A 21418-nucleotide genomic window follows, 5' to 3' on the forward strand; every position below is an offset into this window, starting at 1 on the left:
AATTCAAACATAAACTCTTGGTAAACAGACCAACCTTTGAATGATGTAATGATTCTTTTCCCCTTCATATTGCAACCATTTTGACATGCTTACATTCAGCCTGCCTGCCACTACAGAATGCAATTGACTGTGCTCCCCCAAAAATGTTTCACAGAGATTTCCTGGCTGTAAAAAGTATATATATAAATAAATAAATATTAAGAGCTGCTGAAATGGGAGTCCAGGCTACCACCTCCCTCCCTCCCCCTCGTCTCCACTCCACAGCAGCCAGCTCAGGCCCAGTGTCTGTCTGCTGCACATTCCAACCCAGTACGAGTAGTCCCCTCCAGGCCTGTAACACTCTGCATGCTACGTACGCCTTTAACCAGATCAATCGCACTACTATTCTCTGTCCTACAAAAAGCACACAGAGGGAGCAGCTATTTTTGGCGTGCCGTTTTTTTTGTTTGTCGTTGTGTTAATTTGTTGAGTTATGACATTAAAGTGCTGCTTCAGTGATGGCTATGCTATTGGTGGTGGGAAAGGAGGAATACTTTCAAGTCATTATTCTTGGATGTCACCATTAGGGCTCTGATGTCATATCAACGATACATTAGCGCTTTTAGTTGAATATTACTCAACTTGGCCAGACGTCCCGGTTTGGCCGGGATTGTCCCGATTTCAAGCCAGAGTCCCGACAAATACATGCGTCTCTAAAACACCAATATGTCCCAGTTTTCAACATTCACTACAAAATTGTCCCGGTTTTCGCCAGAATCAAAATAATAATATTTTTTTGCAGTGGTTGCATAGACGTTTATCATGTTCTGTCCATGTAAACATGTTCACCTAAACCAATAAGAAAACATGAACAAATGCATTGCGTGTCTGCATTCAACACAGAGGCTTATGTTTGTCAATCAGTCATTGCCTGTATGCAACACCTATGGCGCATATACATGTGCGCGTGCATGAATGTGCATGGATGGCCGTGCGTGTGCACGACAAACGTGCGCATTGATTTAACCACTTAAACCCCAGCATTCGTATTGTATCGACAAGCTCACAACGCATAGTATAGAACCCTGAGGGACTCCGCTCACCCATATAGGGTTTAAGTGGTTGAGGGTCCTGGTTTGAGGGACTGGTTTATGTGGTCACCCTCACTCTCAACTCCATTTCTGCGATACCTTTGGTAGGACAGGAGGTGGGAACATTGAGGTAATTTCTTCCTATGTTTCATGACTCAAGAACAGTCACGGTTATTTGGGCTTTTCTAAGGCAGTATTCTTCTCTGGCTCAGTGTACAGAACTAAACACACCTCAAAATCAGGACAGAGGGACAGATTAGCCCTGGGACGACCAGCAAAGCTCCCGTTACAAAGAATGAACACTAGGAAGTGTGAAAACATGGCAATACACCTAAATTCACACACAAACTCCATCAAGAACAAAATAAGAGGGATGAAAAAGGGAAAATGATATTGTGGCTGGAAATCATAAAGACCTGGCAGGTCTCAGGAATGTCTAACGGACCAGGCTTTTTCACCTCAATAGACACAAAAGTCTAATTTCCAACAGCACAAGCCTGATTTAAATACTTAGTTGCACACTGGTGTTGTCATGCAGAAAATAGCAGATCTACAGAGCTCACAACGCGTCACATTCGTGGCGCGTTGTGAGCTTGTAGATCTGCTATTTACTGAGCACAACACCGGGCACGCAACCAAGTTATAACCAGTGGTGGAAAAAGTACTCAAATGTTTTACTTACGTAAAAGTATCAATACTGCAATGTAGAAGTACTCTGTTGCAAGTAAAAGTCCGGAATTAAAAATGTACTTGAGTAAAAGTACAAAAGTATTGGTATCAAAATGTACTTAAAAGTACCAAAAGTAAAAATGTTTGAAAATAGCAGATCTACAAGCTCACAACGCGTCGCACCGCGACGCGTTGTGAGCTTGTAGATCGGCTATTTTGAAATAGCCTAGGTATAAAATAGGCCTAAAGTGGTTAATGTATGTTTCATAATATCATAATTTATATCTGAAAAGTAACTAAAGTTTTCAAATAATTGTAGTGGAGTAAAAGTAAAATTTTTGCCTCCGAGATGTAGTGCAGTAGAAGTAAAAGTATTGGAAATTGGAAACACTCAAGTAAAGTACAAATACCTCAAAATGGTACTTAAGTACAGTACTTGACTAAACGTACTTAGTTACTTTCCACCACTGGTTATAACTGAGGCTGTAGACCAAGGAAGAAGTACTGGGGGGGTTATTAGCCCCATAACTGCGGCTTATACATACCTCAGCTGCACCCTTCCATGAGCGAGAGGCCTCCTCCAGCTCGGTGAGAGGCCCGGGCCCCGCGCCCTGCTGGGAGCGGGTGTTGGCTCGGCGCTCCTGGGCCTGAGCGAGGGCCTCGGCCAGGCACGACTGGGCCACGGGCTGGACCTTCTGCAAGGCCTGGGACAGGAACTGGAAATGGACCTGCATCACTGTCAGGAAGCAGCGCCCCAGCACCTGAAAAATAACAGACAGACAAGAAGTGCTGTTTTTAATAACGTTCTACCAGAAAATACACAACTAAAGCATCACAACACGTTGCTTCTAGGGCCGTCACGATTTTGAAGTTTTACTTAACAATGAATACAAAATATTTTTAGGCTTCATGAACAAAAGGTGCACGCAGGTCATATATGACAAATAACTTACATAAATTAATAATTTTATACTTAATTAATAGTGGAAATAGACGATCTAAAAGCTCAAAGCGCGATCTGCTATTTTCACTATTTTTTAAAAATGTTTGAAAATATATGAAAATCTTTCAACATGGAAATGATTATGGCGATTAAGCAAAAAAATTATTGCGATTATCTCAAATAATTGCGATTAGGCGATTATGTAATAATTGTGACAGGCCTATAATTGGCTCAAATTCATACAGTTGTACTTTCCAGCACAACCACAATCTTCTCACTGCTGGTCACCGGGAGCTGCCCAGCAGAAACAACCACAATCTCCTGCTGATGATGGCCACAGACAAACTAACTGTGAAGCCCACTTAAGTGTTGATGAAGTAATTAGTGTGGTTGCCCAACAGGGCAACCAGACTATAGTACTCTATACACTTTCTTTCTATCTTTATTTATAGATAAACTTTATTTCAAACCGCATCTCCTCCCACAGTTTATTTTTCCCAATTTAGTGCCATATATCAAAATGACCGGCTTCACCGGGAATCGTGTGCTTGTATTTTGTTAAGAGATTGGTTGCATAGTTTTATTGATATTGATTTATTAGTGCATTAAATTTCCCCATCCACTTTAATGGAAAAGTGACAAAACTCAAGTTCAAGTATTTTTTTCTCAGAAACCGTAATAGCTAGAGTTACCACATTTGGTGGAGAGGTTCATAATATTGTCTGAAATTATTGAAAAAATAATTACACCAGTCGGCCTCATGGTGGCGCTATAACAGCCCACTTTACGTTTTGGCCTATAACTCTTGAACCGTAGATCGTAAAATCAAAATTTCTTTTTCCCTAGATTCCTTGGGTCATTACGCAACTTTCCATATAGGCCACGCCCATTTGCGTCTAGATAGATTTTTTGATATTGATTTATTTGTGCATTAAATTTCCCCATCCACTTTAATGGGAATTGCAAATAATCCCATTCAAGTATTTCTTTCTCGGAAACCGTAAGGGCTACAGTTACAAGACTTGGAGGGGAGGTTGATAGTTTATTGCAAAATTATTTCAAAAAGGATCACACCAGTCGGCCACATGGTGGTGCTATAACAGCCCACTTTACCTTTTGGCCTATAACTCTTGAACCGTAGGTCGTAAAATCAAAATTTATTTTTCCGTGGATTCCTTGGGTCATTACGCATCTCCCCATATAGAACACGCCCATTTGCATCAGGATAGATTTTCCGCCATTTTGAATTTTTTATTTCCATCTTTATAGATAAACTTTTTTCAAACCGCATCTCCTCCCACAGTTTTCATCCCCCAATGTTGTGCCATATGTCAAAATGACCGTCTAAATCGGGAATCGTGTGCTTGTATTTTGCTAAGAGATTGGTTCAATACTTTAATTGATATTAATTTATTAGTGCCATTAAATGTCCCCATCCACTTTAATGGAAAAGTGCAAAAACTCAAATTCAAGTATTTTTTTCTCAGAAACCTTAACAGCTAGAGTTATCAGATTTGGAGGGATAATTCATAATTAAGTCCCAAATTATTTAACAAAATATCACACCATTCGGCCTCATGGTGGCGCTATAACAGCCCCCTTTACGTTTTGGCCTATAACTCTTGAACCGTAGGTCCGAAAATCAAAATTTCTTTTCACCTGGATTCCTTGGGTCACTACGCATCTCCCCATATAGGCCACGCCCATTTGCGTCAGGATAGATTTTTTGATATTGATTTATTTGTGCATTAAATTTCCCCATCCACTTTAATGGGAATTGCAAAAACTCCCATTCAAGTATTTTTTTCTCGGAAACCGTAAGGGCTAAAGTTACAAAACTTGGAGGGGAGGTTAATAGTTTTTTGAAAAATTATTAAGAAAATAATCACACCAGTCGGCCACATGGTGGCGCTATAACAGCCCCCTTTACCTTTTGGCCTATAACTCTTGAACCGTAGGTCGTAAAATCAAAATTTCTTTTCCCCTGGATTCCTTGGGTCACCACACATCTTCCCATATAGGCCACGCCCATTTGCGTCTGGATAGATTTTCCGCCATTTTGAATTTTCTTCAAAACACACTTTTTGCTCCTTTTCCTTCAATTGTTTTCCAAATCTCACACAAATCGGTACACGTGATCTATGGACCCATGCGATAAACCTATCCAAGCGGAACTTTGATAGTCCGTACCGTCCGTCCGTAAATGCCTTCCAAAGTTAGCGGGAGGGGCCCGTTTGACCAAAAATGCCATAAATCACGAACGAAACGTCCGGTCAATCCCAAATTTGAATCACATGTCGAGGGTGGTATACTAAACCAATCCCCAAAAGCATTTCTACTTTGATCCATAGGGGGCGCCACGAATGCTCGAAATGTAACCGTTTGATGCAAAAACATGATTTTTGGGGGATCAATCCTCTCAAAATGAAACGCAGGTGATCTCAGGAGTGACGTGACGATGTGATTGGCGCAGTCTCCGACGGTATTCCTCCCGGCGTATTACTGGAGTCCCGACCGCGTCGGCGCAACCACACTTTGCAATTGCCAATTGCGACGCGTCTAGTTGTAAAATGCTCTGGAGGATACCTGCGTCAGCTTAACATCTGTAATGTCAAATTTCACATTGGTTAGCCAGCTAATGGCATCTGAATTTGTCCTCAAATAACCCCACACCTTCAGCACCTTCAGCAGACAGTGACTCACTGTAATTTGAAAAAGAATCACATGGACTACAGCACATCAGTTAGTGCCTGGCCTTAGGCTGCTCCCTTTGATTGGGAGGAATCATCTTAACTACACACACACACACACACACACACACACACACACACACACACACACACACACACACACACACACACACACACACACACACACACACACACACACACACACACACACACACACACACACACACACACACACACACACACACACACACACACACAATGTTGAGAAGACATTTAAGACAAAGCCCTCCACTGTAAGTGATAAGGGAAAAACAACAATATCACCCTCATTGCAACATATGCATGCATTCAGTTGTTTCTCAGAAAAACATTTCTTTTTTCCATATACGGTACGTATATAAATACCATCAGGTCTAAAGCATAACCTTGGTGTTTACAACACTGAATAACTTTCTTCCATAATAGGAAAGTCCACTTTCTACTATAAATCCGGGGCGCCAAGTGGCCCTTTCAAGGAGCACAAATCAAAGCATACAGCAACCTGGAGATAAAACATCTGGGGGAGACACATGGACATAATCCAGATGTGTGTGTATGTGTGTGTGTCAGGCTGATGAGCCCCGTTTGTAGACCTGTGTCAAGTAGATGCAAACCTGTGGAGAATTCCTGTTTTAAGTGGTCATGTGACTGTCAAGTCGATGATTCATCAACGGAAGGACTTCTATGAATACTAGAGGCATGAATGTTCCTCGCTGTGTTAACATGTGAATCAAGAATAATTAATTCAATTATTTATATTACCATTGTTGAGGTGACAAACTCATTTCTAGGAGGGTCTATTTAGGGGGAAATTCTATAAAATACACTAAATGTCCAACCCTGTACAAGACACATTTTTGTAATTATTTGTTAATGAAGGTTGATCAAGAAATATCTTTTAAATGTGCATCTCTATTCTATTCAGTGGCCACTCAACCTGAAAATGTGTCCAGTTGTGAATGTTGAGCAAGCTTAGCCTAACAGCTCTTAAAAGGGATATTTCACTTTCAAACGCTCTTAAAAGGGATATTTCACTTTCAAACGCTCTTAAAAGGGATATTTCACTTTCAAACATGTTTGGGGTCTGATAAAATATCAAATATCATTCTTAATACTGAGTCAAGCGACTTAAAAACTGTCTGGGGTGAAACACAAAAGCCTGAGTAGACGTTAAAATGACCCCAAACATATTTGAAAGTGAAATATCCCTTTAAAGCAAAGGTTCCGAGTTTGCTTGTGCTACCATTCCAGTGACAGAGTGTGTGCGCACGCATGCTTGTGTGCTGGAGATGAAAGAATAGCTTACGTCTGAGGAGCCGGTTTGTTGTCCAGTTAGCAAAATAGAAGCAACAGGACACCACAGGCTCCACCAGTGGTCACAGAGTCACAGGGGGGTTCTTTTTCAGGTAGGCACTGAAAATATCCCTGAGGCCGGGGAGCCGGGGTTGTAAAGACAGGAATATGCCGCCGGCTGTTTGAAGGCAGACGAAACAAGACCAGTCCATCTCCATTCTTAACCCATTTAGACCTGAGGCCGATTCCACGAAAAAAAAAGGAAGATACCCTGTATACACTTATACTGTATGTTGGTTTGTTTACTGTTGAGTGAGAAAACAATGTTGCAGAGTTGCACATTAAAGCTAATCATCTGGGCAGCCCCCAAAATAATTTGGGGACCCCCAGTTTGGGAACCATGCCCTCTCCGCTCTCCTCTCATTACTTTCTCCCTCTACATTGCAGAGTGATTTAACTGTATGTTTGGTAGGGTTCAGCGCAACACAAATGCAGATAATATGCAGATAGTATAATAATATTTTATAGAGGCTTATTATAGCATCGACATGAGCATCACTGCTGCGTATATCCAAAATATTTTGAGCACAGCCCTAAACTAAATACAAAATTTAAAAAAAGGCCCTTACGCTTACTTTGAAAACAATCTAAATAGACCGTTAACAGAACAGAACTTTTCAATTTTTAAAAACCTTTTCAAATAGTTCAACTAGCCGATCTACATCAACACGTTGTGAGCTTGTAGATTGTCTATTTGAAAATGTTTTTAAAAATAGTAAAAAAAAAAATTGCTGTCAAAATTAACACTGGTAGACGGTTTCATTATTAGCAAGTCAAAATAATGAAATGGTGAAGCAGCTAGCTTTGCTTAAGTTGGGATATTTCAACTTGAACAAATACGATGGAGTCAGGAGACGAAATTCAGTCATTCGTGTCGCCCGGTTCACCTCATTCGTCGTCAATTTGCATCTTTGCATTACCTTTTTATGTAATCGTGCAGCGCATAAGAAATATCTTCAGTTTGTCTGTACTTTGCCAAACATACGTGCACTTTTTTTGCAGTCTCTGTCTCAAGAGGAGCACCGCTCATTTATATACCAGTTTCAGCCAGTGAGTCTCGCCCCAAAAGTGAGTTTATAATAAACACTGGCCCAGGTTCAGGCCACGGAGCGAGATGTGAAATTCCTGCTGTTGATTCTGAGCTGCTAATCATGACTCATGGCAGATAATCATGATAAACTCTCAGTCACAGACAGACAGCCCATACCAAACAGTCAATGAATAAACCGATTGCCTCATAATAAGATTAGCGATAAGATTGCAGACCGCATATTGTATACAGTATACAGACCAACAAAGCCAAATGCGCAATACTTGAGTGTTTGTTTTATTTAAACCCTGTGTGCAACTTAATTGAACAATGCAAATTGCAGATCATATATTTAACCTACTATTGCAGATTGCAAAGATCATACATATCGGTCTGCAATCTGCCAAATAATGCATATTGCAGAGACCATACATATTGCCTACTGCCGATTGCAGACAATACATATTGCCTACTGCCGATTGCAGACAATACATATTGCCTACTGCAGATTGCAGACACAATACATATTGCCTACTGCAGATTGCAGACACAATACATATTGCCTACTGCAGATTGCAGACAATACATATTGCCTACTGCAGATTGCAGACACAATACATATTGCCTACTGCAGATTGCAGACACAATACATATTGCCTACTGCAGATTGCAGAGCAGACAAAATACATATTGCCTACTGCAGATTGCAGACACCATACATATTGCCTACTAATGCAGATTTCAGAGATCATACATTCTGCCTACCAACGCAGATTTCAGAGATCATACATTCTGCCTACTAATGCAGATTGCAGACACCATACATATTGACTACTAATGCAGATTTCAGACACCATACATATTGCCTACTAATGCAGATTTCAGACACCATACATATTGCCTACTAATGCAGATTTCAGAGATCATACATTCTGCCGACTAATGCAGATTGCACAACATGAGCTGCCCTCTCTTTCTCATGCTCGTACTATGCTGACAATGAGATCAAATGAAACCCAAACCAACCACTACAATGTCTTCTCTAATAACGGAGCGGGGGGGGGGGGGGGGGAGAAAACGAGGACAAGGCCACAGAAGAAGATAATGGCTAACATATGTGATAGGCAGGCCTAAGCCATATCCCACACAGTCATGGAAAATATGAGGAATAAAGACTGTAACGGAGCCAAGCTGCCGAACGCTTTGGCCTCTCTCAAGTCCAAACAAGGAAAGTAGTTGTGAATCAATCAACATTTTTTTACACTTGTATTTTCTAAGAACACCTGCATCCCCTTTTGCTCAGTTCAAAATCTGACGGGTAGGTGCGGTTGGTTGGTGGAGGGGTGTTGTCAGTACCAGAGCCTATTCTTTCTGTGAGACACGTCACTCGTGTTCCATTGTGCCTGGTCTGAATTACTTAGGAGCCAATTGTCCCTTTTATATTGTAGGCACACACACACACACACACACACACACACACACACACACACACACACACACACACACACACACACACACACGCGTGCACACACACACACACAGCTGACGTCCCTTATTCAGAGCTAGGAACAATGCGAGAGCAAGTAGTCCGTTAAGTGTTCTGGAGTGGGCAGAGGGACGCCAATACGTTTTGAGTCCATTTGTTGCATGTTACTCACGTAGTATTATTGTTTAATTTCGTTTTTTCTGACAATGCACAGAAAATGTATTTGGGAACATTTTTGAAGGGGCACAATAACAAGTTCTGAGATAGACAGACTTAAGATTAAAAGGAAGGTACACAATGACTTGCCTTTCCATTATCAAATAAGCAGCAACTATTTAAAATAATAATAATGAAAGCAGATGAAGTAGTAGCTATCGTGGTGTGTTTTGGGGGTGCTTGGACTCTTGGTTTCTCGAGTAGCCATGGGGGGGGGGGGGGGGTCGTGGGTCTGCCTCCGGTCTTCTTCACTCTGTGGTTCCACTCACGAGCCCAGCCAAGACCTCTTAATAAACCGTGACATTTTCATGCATATTTGGCAGCTGAGTCGCTCGGAGCTGGCCAGGGAGCCGACTTGGAGTGCCGATAAAAACACACAGGTTTTGTTTTCCAGTCACTAACTGACTGGTCTTCTTTTCTGGGTTTCTCGGCAGAAGGGGACAAAAAGGAAGAGAGGAGAGAGAGAGAGAGAGAGAGAGAGAGAGAGGGGGAATAGGGAGTGAGGAAAAGGGGGGAAAAAAGAGAAAAAAAAGAGGAAAGAATCGAGCTTCACATTCCACAACTCCCCGAACTCTGAACATGTAGGACCTATTTGGTTCATGCTGGAGACTGAAGAGGTCTCGTGAAGGACTGCCAAGAGTGTATATGCTTCGACCCAAAAGCTAACGAAGGAAAATCCCTTTTACAGTCACGTATGCAGCTTATCTATAGGGAGTCGAGACCACCAGAGAATCCCTTGTGAACTAGGTCTAACTTAATTAGGAATGCTGTAGTCAGGGGGAGGCAGGGAGCAGGGTTGTTTGTGTCGACATATGACATTTCTGTTTAGTCATACTTTCCAGTATTCTGTTCTCTGACTAATGCTGAACGTTATTCGACTGCTGCTCTCATTGTAACTGGAAGACTGCCAGCTGAATTGTCTATAAAAGTGAAAACCGAACGCCTTTCTAAACCCCCCGGCCGTCTCAACATCTTTTGCATCAAGTTTCTTTTTTTTTTTTCATGTGCCAGGTATTAGGCAACAGTTACCGTCTTTATTTCTAACAAATGTCTCTTTTATGCGCAGGCCAGACGATGTCCGAGGCAACAAGCCGTGAGTGAGTCAGAGTGGCCGTGCCAATCCCAGCCGTCTGAACTTTCACTGAGTTGGGCTTCCTTTAATATTCATGTGTGCAGAACGTAGACCACAAAGAGTCACAAATTACCAAGTGCGGCGCAAAAAGGCTTCCTGTTTGTGGCGTGGCCACATCCCAGTAAGGTCCCGGAGAACTGGACCAGCCATTTACCAGCCTGTTCATTTTAATTCACAGGAGGAAATGTGCTGGACACTGGGCCGGGTAATATGTTTATTGGATTCTCCAATATGATGGATATATATATATGTTTTAATAATAAACGATTAACCACAGGAACCATGGGATCCCTATTCTGGGCATGTCATAATACAGTATGTCCAACAGTTAGCCGAAAATAGTACAACTTTAAAAGCATTACAACGTGTCGCGAGCTTGTAGATCAGCTATTTTGGGATAAGATAATGTGGTGTAGAGGGAAACAAAGAGGGGACCATTTAAGTACAGCGAGCTGGGGGACCCCAGTTAGTGAAATATGTAGGGTTTAAGTGGTTGAATCAATATTGAGATCTACAAAATATAAATAATTGCAGGGAATAAATCTCGATCTACATTGTTAAAAATGTCTAACTTAAGATAGTCAGAGAAGACATACCAATAGAATAGAGACAGTATGGGCAGAATAGCAATAACACATTTCAATGTCTCAATATTGATATTTTCATGTAATTCATTATAATATACGTATCTTTTGGAGAATATGATACAGTATATTGCCCAGCACTGTGAGTGTCTATAAGGTAATGAGTCAACCCTGACCCTCTAGATAATCTAATAAGAGGTACAGTACACTGCTGGCTGAAATGTTGTGCAGTTGCACATTCCCTGACAGCACAGAGAGCTTAAGTGTGGTTTTCAGCACTTGGGAGTGCTAAAGAGATAGGCTAAAGGTTGGAAATATTTCCGTTTAACAACAACAACAACAACAACATGTTGTTGCTATGGTGTGGCCTTTTAACTGATTTTAATTTAGGATTGGGACATTTGATTGGGAAAGTATTTCGTCAACAATGCTAAAAGTGCTATGTAAAATGTCTTATTGTTAGAATATTTTTGTTACCATCTATGTATAAGCTACTCTCAGGCCTTCTTCAACGAGAGAAAATGTGTGTTGATGAAAAGAGTTAGTGAAGAGACTCAGGCACATGTCATGCAACAGGCCACAAACTTAACCTGAACTGATACCACACAGGTAAGCTGCTTAAGTGCTGGGATGCATCAGTCCAAATCTTCTGTTACATTTTCATACAAGCAAACTAATAGGCTCTATCAAAGATGGTGGATACATTTAGAAAGATCTGCCATCCCAATTTTAGCCACTAGAGTCGAAACAAATGAAATGGTCTCCTAAATAACAACGTTTATTTTCTCTTAATTTGAATTCTCTCTGAAAAGAGCAATTTTCGTGTCAGAATGTTAGGGAAATTGTGTGACTCGTGGCGATTGGATCCAATATTTAGTTCAGTGACTATGGGGTAAAGACTCGTTCAGAAGCTGTGTTCACGTTCACTTCTCCCGTTGAATTGAATACTCCCACCTAATTCCGGTCTCCTAAAAAGTTCACACAGATACGAAAAGTAAACCGGAGATGGTGAGGTCTTTGGGCACTATGCACAGCTGAGCAGACATATTGGGAAGAAATTGGGCCTCTTCCTTACTTCGTTTACAGGTGTTACCAATCATGTTATTAAGGTTGTGTTCGATTCTGGTCAAACAAGAGTCAGGGGGTGCTGCTATTGCACATGTTGGCTCACTGGAATTTTTTATATCTCTGCTACACCAGCTGGTCTTAAACTGCGGTCCAGGGGACCTCATGGTTCCTTGAGGGGTTTTCAAATGGCCCCTTACGGGTGTGTAACTCTGAGAGTGTACAAATGAGGCCCAATTTCTTTCCAATATGGAGTGCTGTTCATGGAGCCTATTGATAGCGGAGGTTCACAATTAACACATCAGCAGATTTGCAGGTGGTTGGTGGTTGGTGGTTGTGGTGAAAAAGAAAAAGAAAACACCTACCCCAAAAACCAGCGTGATAAAGCGTGACTTTCGCTCCATCTCTCACTTCCGCAGTGTTTTTCACACCTCAGCCTCAGATCCTGACAGGAGCTTAAACACTGAGCGTGAGAATCTATTTTGTGCCAGGAAACTCTGAATCATGGAGCTGAAAGAACGCTGCTAAGCCTCTTACCACTGTGACTAGAACTAGATGTGGCTGAAAGTGACATTGGGACTAAGGTTGAGACAAAAATGTCGTTTACACTATCAATTATTGCAAGAGAAAATATTGTTATTGATACTGAATTACATCTGTTTATTTTGTCTCCCCCTCCCATTTTTCATTTCCCGCTCGATACCAATGTCACATATCTCCTCTTCAGATACCTTCTTTCCCATCTCAGTACTAAATATCATAATCTAATAAAGCACAATATTCTTTGAAAACGGAATTAATGAAAATAAAAAAAAGGCACGGTAGTTAAATGGTTGTTCCCGTTCCAGCAGTGCCTCAGGATGTGAGTTAAAGTAATACTGTGTGAGAGAGCAAACAGCACAGGCCTGAATGTCAACAGAGGTTCTGTTTTGCAGCAATGGAAATGAAACAAAGATCCACATTCTTCAACAGGTTGTGTCAATAAGTACACTGTGACACTAGCCGACAGCTACTGACATACATACGTACTGCTACTGCTGTGTGTGTGTGTGTGTGTGTGTGTGTGTGTGTGTGTGTGTGTGTGTGTGTGTGTGTGTGTGTGTGTGTGTGTGTGTGTGTGTGTGTGTGTGTGTGTGTGTGTGTGTGTGTGTGTGTGTGTGTGTGTGTGTGTGTGTGTGTGTGTGTGCGTGCGTGCGTGCGTGTGCACTGCATGCGCATGATTGCACGTCTAGTTGTGTCACAATCAGACATGCTGGCTTATGTCCAAATGCATACGTAACGTATGCATTTGGACATAAGCCACCATTGTCTGATTGTGTGCATGTATGAATGTGCACGTATGTGTGTTGAGTGAAAAGTGCCATACGATCAAATGCACTTTTCACTCAGTCTCTAGTATTTTCGCCCCCAAGGTGGGCAGGGTAATTTGCCTAAACCCTGACCTTAACCTCACAAAAACTATGTCTGCACCTAACCTTGACCTTATTTGTTTACCAACATTGAGACTGGATGCACAGGTGATTGTTTCATGCAATCAATTCTCAACCGGTTGTTTCGGGGTGCGCTAGTTTCAGCAAACCCCAACCTCCTCTTGTGTGTTGGCTAGTGCTGCGCGCCCTAGCGAGACCTGACAGAATGGGTTTGACGCTTGCGCAGTATGACGTCGTCTGTTAAGGGGTCTATCCTCACAAACACTATGCCTAGCCCTAACCTTAAAGGGATAGTTCACCCCAAAAATGACTTCAATTGACATCAATTACACACCCCATGAAGCCTTGAATTTGTGGAGATTTAAGCCAATAATTTGATGACCGACGGAGTCTCCGGTACGGGACTCAATGGAGACTCTTTGAGTCCGCCGGTCATCAAATTATTGGCTCCATGGGGTGAATAATCGATAGGAAAAAAAGTCATTTTGGGGGTGAACTATCCCTTAAGCCTAACCCCACAAACACTATGCCTAACCTTAACCTCACAGAAACTATGCCTAACCATAACCTCACAGAAACTATGCCTAACCTTAACCTCACAGAAACTATGCCTAACCTTAACCTCACAGAAGCTATGCCAAAACCACACCCACCTGGGTGAAACACCGGGAAAAGGGGGAGTCCGGTGTTGTCCACCGTCCTCAGTTGGAAAGAAAAGGCCCACCACTCACCTCCACGTCCTGCAGGCTGAAGTCGTTCTGGTCTTTGAAGTAGGCCGCCCCGGCACTCAGCTCCATCAGCATCTTGGCGATCTCCGGCTTTATCGCCGCCGTCAGCCGGCTGGCCGCCTCCATGACGTGTTCCTGCACGTCCTTCAGTTGCATAGCTGCTTTGGAGTAGTGAGAGTTCCTGAACACGCCGCTGAACAGGTCCGTGAGGAAGGCGCTGGCGCGGCAGAACACGTTCAGGGCGTCCAGGTACTTGGAGATGCCCTGCTGGATGTCGGCCACCGCCGTGATGGCGCCGGCGGAGGGCGTCGATCCGGAGGGGTGGCAGCCGCCGGGCATGCCGCCGCCCACCCCGACCACGCCCAGGGGCGAGGAGGCCGAGCAGGAGGAGGAGGAGGAAGAGGAGGTGGCGGAAGAGGAGGCCAGGGGAGCACTGAGGGTCCGGCTCAACTCAGGCATTTGGTACTGCTGGTGCTGTTGCACTTTCTGCTTGGACCCGCCGAGCAAAAAGCGCCGCTTGTAGTCCATTTTACTTTCCTGCGCGCTGCAACAATACATAGGTGGTGGGCCGGCACCAAGGTCCTTTTTTTCTTTCTTTTTTTTCTTGCCTAGTCACACAGTCCTGTTCTATTTTATAAAACAAAAAAGGGAAAAAAAATACGAGAAGTCCTGGAACTATGAGAGTTATGTAAAAAGAGAGCTTAAGGATTCCATCTCATCTCAGTATGCCTTTGGAGAGAGGCTGCAGGGAAACCGACGATGAGGTGGGAGGGGAATTTGGAAAAGCACAGGCCGAGCATCCAACGGTGGCATGCAGCCCTGCTGCAGCTTGAGGAAAGACAGGCCCGGTACACAGAACCAGCTGAGACACACCGATCAAGTTAGCTAGTTTTAGTGTTTTTTAAGCAAACTGAATCATAAATGACAGAAAAGAAGAAGAAGAAGTCCAAATCACTCTTTGATTTACGGTTGCGAAGCTGAGGAACTTCCAAAGTGCATTTCTGTTTTCCTTCAAATCAAAGCAGAAACAAAAATCCTTCTCTGTAGAGTATATACACATATGTACATATTATAGGATATACAGTATTATCGTTACCAGTCTAGCTGCTAATAAAAATAGAAAATCTTTAAAAGCTTGTAAGCCAAAGGGGGGAAAAAAGCTACATGAATTTGAGGGGACAAAGAGAGAGACACTGGTCAACAGCAATGAGGGAACATAAAATACAAAAACCAGGCGTGTGAATTCTGGGCTCCGGGACAATGTTCCCTGGGCTCTTCCTCTGTGCTGGCCAGTAGCAGAGCTCAGTCTGTGTGTGTGTGTGTATGTGTTGTTTTCAGCAAAGGGCAGACAGATCCAGTCCGTCACCGTCACACACTTCCTCTTCTCCAAGCGGGTTCTTCTGCAGGCAGTGAGCAAGTGGCCAGCTGATAGCTCCCTCCTTCTTTCTTTCTGCCTCGTCCGTCCGTCTGTACTGTTTGTCTGGATTCTCTGGAAACTCGGCCCTGTCCTCCTGGCTCCTGAGGTAGATATTAACTCACTGTGGAAACAAGTGTGCTGCTTCCAGATCTCGCTGCTCTCTCCGCAGACGCGGATTCAGGGGCGACAAGAGCACAAATGTATCTGTAAGGCCTCTAGGTCATTTCCTATGGGAGGAAAGGGAGAGGGACACATAGGAAAGATGGTTACCGTGAGGGTGAGCAGGAAGGATGAGGTTTTGTTTCCAAAAAAGTTTCCCTCCACCCCACCAGGCTGCAAATAGTATACCCACCACTTTTTAACTAGTGTTAATACCCATAGTTATAAGCAATTTTGCCTACTTCTTGTTGAATCTTTTCTATGATGGCAACACAAATACATTTGATAAATAATATAACACAGTGAACATAATGAATAGATACCACCTGGTCAGTTTTGTTTGTGACAAATAGTCCATGTACTTTACCAACCATTTAGCCTAACATATGACCACCTATCATTTGGAGTCTGTTTAGGTCTATTTGACATCCTCATCCATGCACTGTATATGTTGGGGTAATTACCGGCCTCTGTGGCTACGGGGGGAGGGGGGGGGGGTTTAAGCTTTCAGTCATCTCTGGAATATTTGCTTATGATTTCATGCTTGTTGTCCAACCTTATAATATGTAGACCCCCATTTAGAGGCTGCTACACGATTGCAAATGCTACTACCTAACAGAGAGAAAAGTCCTGACACAGGCTGGTGTCACACAGACAGAACACAGTAGTACAGCTGCAATGAGACACGGCAGCAAACAGGCCATTGTTGATGATGACACATGAATGTGTAGTTGAACCAGACTCAGAGGGAGTCACAATGTCCCCATTGTTGTAAAATGCAGAGCACCACACATACTAGCTGCTGTTGCTCAGTTTGGAGTTCCTATATCGTTGTGAATAGATAGTGATTTCCATTTTCGTGATTAGAGAGGCTAGTTGGCAGTAAAGTAAGCATCACCTAAAATGGGCCTCAACAGCATTGCTCAACTGTGTTTGATTAACCTAGCATTTTGAAAACCAAAACTTTTGGGCTAAAAAGCATTATTTTACACTTTCGCTATTTCCCTGGAACAAAATGTTTTGAGATGGGGTTCGCAGCCAAATACATATAATTTTGGGGGTCCTTGACATGAGAAAGATTGAGCACCACTGATATAGAAACATACGTTTTTCAGAATACTGTTGGGATTTAGGAGACATGTAGAATCGGCTTCAGGTCTTAATGGGTTAAAGGGCAAGGCAGAATATTAACTACAGGCCCTACAAGTGTCTGTTGTACACATGTTCACCCGTCACTTTCAGTAGTGCTTTTACTAGTGAAGAACTAGGTTAATGGAGTGGAATAGTACTTTAAAATACAATATAGTTTGTTTCCTGAGTGGCTGGTATGGTAGAGCACACAAATTTACCAGCACGTGATATATATTTGTGATGGGTTTATTGTCTCCGCCAGGCCGAAAGGCATGGCGAGAGAGTATGTTTTACCCCCTGTCCGTCCGTCCGTGTGTCCGTGTGTCCGTGTGTCCGTCCGTCATTCGATCTGTCTGTGTACAGCTAATCTCCGGCACCGTTGGCTTGCTCGCAGCCAAACTGTGCACACACAGTCCCTGGATACCAGAGCAGAACCTCTGCCCCAAATTTTTCACAGGGGCCTGTTATAGCGCCACCAGGAGGCCGATTTGTGCAAAACACATTTTTTGACAGTACTCCTACAGATTTTGTCCAAAAATCCCACAAATCGGTACACAGTATCTCTACAGTCATTAAACGAAACGGGTCTTTCAGATTTCTCATATTCCATCCTGATTGGCTAAAAATGTCTTCCAAAGTTTGCAGGAGTGCTCCGTTTTGAACAAAATGCCTCAAATCATGAACACAGCATGCACTTTCCGAGAAATTTTGCAAGCACCTTCCCATTAGGCCGAGGAAGAACTACCATTTGAACATTTTTAAATCAGCCTCATGGTGGCACTATAACAGGCCGATTCGTGTTTTTACCTATAATTGCACCGATCTGTGTAAAACTTTGTATGCACACTCCCTATAGGTCAAGGAAAAACCTTTGCCCTGCATTTTTCACATCTGCCTTTTATAGCGCCACCAGGAGGCCGACTTGTGTAAAACACATTTTTTTATACTACTCCTTCCAATTGTATCCAAATTTCACGCAAATCGGTACACATGATCTCTATAGTCATGTGATCACGACGGATGTGTTTGATTTTTCATACTCCATACTGGCTAAGATTGACATCTAAAGTTTGCATTATTGGCTTGTTTTGAACAAAATTCTGCAAATCATGAACGCACCGTCCAATTGCGCTCAAACTTTGCACGCACATTCACACTATGTTGAGGAACAAATGCCACCCTTTTAACATTGGCCTGTTATAGCGCCACCAACAGGTCTAATTCAGCAAAACACATGTTTTTGACAAAATGCCTCAAATCATGAATGCAGTCAGTGTCCGATTGTCGTGCAAGGCCTAACAAGAAATGGCACCCTTTTCACGTTGGCCTATTATAGCGCCACCAGGAGGCCACAGTAGCCTACCTGACCTGGCGGAGACCTGTGCTCCGAGGAGCACTTTTTCTAGTTTTATTTTATTTTCCACCAGCTGCACAACTAGGCCTTAATGATACTGACACACTGCAATGATATCACATCCTAAAAAAAACAATTGTCACAGACTTATCTATCAGATACCCACTACTACCATACAACAACAACAGCAGGGCTGTCACGCCGTTATCTGTCAGCCCCATGCCCCAAAGCACCGCTGTTTTGGGGAAGAGGAGAAGGGAGGAGGCCTTGAGAGCAAGTCCTGGAAAAACACACACACACACACACACACACCAAAGTCCCTGCTTTTCCTGAGGGTAACGGCACAACGACACTGCCGTCACCGTGGGCTCTGTTAGCGTCACAAACATTCCACCACGCACACACACCCGCGTTAATCTGCCCATGTTCTACTGACCTTCAAACCTCGCTTCCTTTCACAAACAGAGCGCCTGCTTCATGCAAAAAAGAACTGCTCTGCCACCAAATGGTCCCTGCTCTGGAGAGCTAAGAGGACTCCCATACACTTAAAGGACGACTTCACCCATGCTCATTATGATATGGTGCCATTTTTGTCTACTCACCGTGTCTCAGGGGAGGACTGTGGCCAGTTCAGAAACCTGCCTACCAGTGACATCATCGATGGAGAATCCAAGGCAATAGAAACCGAAGGCTTTCTATTCTTGGAAAGTTAGCATACCATAATGGAAGCCATTGTTCTTGCATTGATAAAAATCGAAATAATAATAATAAATATGTTCATATCACTGGAAGGCGGGTTTCTGAACTGTCCGCAGCCCTCCTCTGAGACACAGAGACCAAGTAGAACAAAATGGCACCATTTTATCGTGACCAATTATGTGAAGATAGGTTGAAAATGGGTGAAGTCGTCCTTTAAGATGGAGGCAGGCCAAGGGAAACCAGTGACCTTGTGAAGGGAGAGCGAGAGTAGCAGAGAGGAAGAGAGAGAGAGAGAGAGAGAGAGATAAAGAGAGACGGCGACAGGAAGACTTCCTCTTTCTAGTTTTTAACCCTCATTTGTCCAGGCCAAGTTGATGGAGCACATTCTTGTTTACAGCAGCGGGTCCTGTGGGATGACGTTGCTACATATTTTTAAACTCTTGCACCGAGGAGGATCTGTACACACAGCGCTGCCCTAGTGCCTACCACAGGGTTGTACTTCTAGGGCTGGGCAAAAAGGTGTCCCATATGATAAACATGTGTTTTCAATTAAAGATATGAGAAGAAAGGACTCCACGCAGGTCCAGGGTTGCCAGATCTGCTTATTATAATTTCACCGCAAGATTTTATTTGAAAATAAGCTTTTTATTTGAAAATAAGCTCACAACACGTTGCGACGCGTTGTGAGCTTGTAGATCTGCTATTTTCAAATAGCTGATATATATGTTGATGTGCTCATGTGACCCATAGTCACATGAGACACCAACCTGCTCATGGAGGCAGTTGGGGGTTCAGTGTCTTGCTCAAGGACACTTCGAAATTGACACAAGGAGAGCCGGGGATCGAACCCGGGAACCTTCCGATTCCCCAAGAGTGGCCGCTCTACCCCCTGAGTCACGGCCGCCACATTTATCAACACCCGACAATGTTTACGCTGTGACTGGCAGCAGGAAAACGACCCGTTTGATAAATGACACGTCGTGAACCCTGTCGTGAATTGATTCTTGCGGTCGGATGCTGGTTTCTACACTAGATTCATAAATGAGGCCCATCGAGTATTGACGTGTCGGTGAAATATTCTTTTCTTTTCTTGTTGCTGCTTTTTACCCATTTTTCTCCCCAATTTAGTCGTTAAGCCAATTGATTCCTCTCCACACACATTCGTGTGTGTTGTCACTACCGTTGTATCATACCGACTCACCTGCCTGTGAGGAGGCCCCACCGGGAGGACGTAGAGCCTTTTGTCCTAATCCTCCCGCCCAACACTCCTTGCAGACTGGTCCCGCCCGGGGTTGCCAGATCTGCTTATTATAATTTCCCCGCAAGATTTTATTTGAAAATAGCCGATCTACAAGCTCACAACGCGTCGATGCGACGCGTTGTCAGCTTGTAGATCAGCTATTTTCAAATAGCTGATGTACATGTTAAAGTGCACATTGTGGCCCATAGTCGCTTCTTTTGGGATGGTTTTCCTAGACCTGGTTGCTTGTTTCTCTCACAGAATCTGGCAACGCTGGTGCCGCCCCCAGCCCGTACGATTATCCCCCTCCCCACCTGGCTTCCCTCCCCCGAAAACGGGCCGATTGTGTTCATATATATATATATATATATATATATATATATATATATATATATATATATATATATATATATATATATATATATATATATATATATATATATATATATATATATATACACACACACACACACACACACACACACACACACACACACACACACACACACACACACACACACACACACACACACACACACACACACACACACACACACACACACACACACACACACACACACACACACACACACATATATATATATATATATATATATATATATACACACACACATATATATATATATAGACACTCGACAAAGCCAGATGCACCACGGTGGACTGGATTCAAACCCCCACTTTACCACTGCGCCACCCGAGTGCCACTAAGTTGTGTCACCCAGCTCTACGTGCAGCACAGTAGTGCTTAGGCCTGAGCGGTTATCCAGGGTGACATGCTGCTGAGCAGTGTGGGGCTGCTGGGTGCCAGGCTCCAACATCCCTGGGATTACAGCAACAGTGAGAAGGGCAAGACCACTTTGGTAGAGGTTTGGGTTGTGTACCGGTAGTTACCTTGCCATGATGTAACTCCAAAGGTGGGCAAGAAATCAAAAATAATTGCTCCATTGATTAGAAATTGATAA

General features: G+C 43.2%; 1 protein-coding gene across 1 annotated transcript in view; it reads right to left on the reverse strand.

Moving 5' to 3' along the window:
* garre1 (granule associated Rac and RHOG effector 1) overlaps positions 1–21418 on the reverse strand; it is a 65731-nt gene that overhangs the window by 29646 nt on the left and 14667 nt on the right. Inside the window, exons 2-3 of the mRNA XM_084075281.1 lie at positions 14439–16079; positions 2285–2500 (exon numbers count right to left, since the gene is read on the reverse strand). Coding sequence (XP_083931407.1) covers positions 2285–2500; positions 14439–14993 — 771 coding nt within the window. The 5' untranslated portion in view covers positions 14994–16079. The remainder of the gene's footprint in view (positions 1–2284; positions 2501–14438; positions 16080–21418) is intronic.

The sequence above is a fragment of the Gymnoscopelus microlampas genome, assembly GCF_963454915.1.
Source record: "Gymnoscopelus microlampas genome assembly, chromosome: 1".
Lineage (NCBI taxonomy): Eukaryota > Metazoa > Chordata > Actinopteri > Myctophiformes > Myctophidae > Gymnoscopelus > Gymnoscopelus microlampas.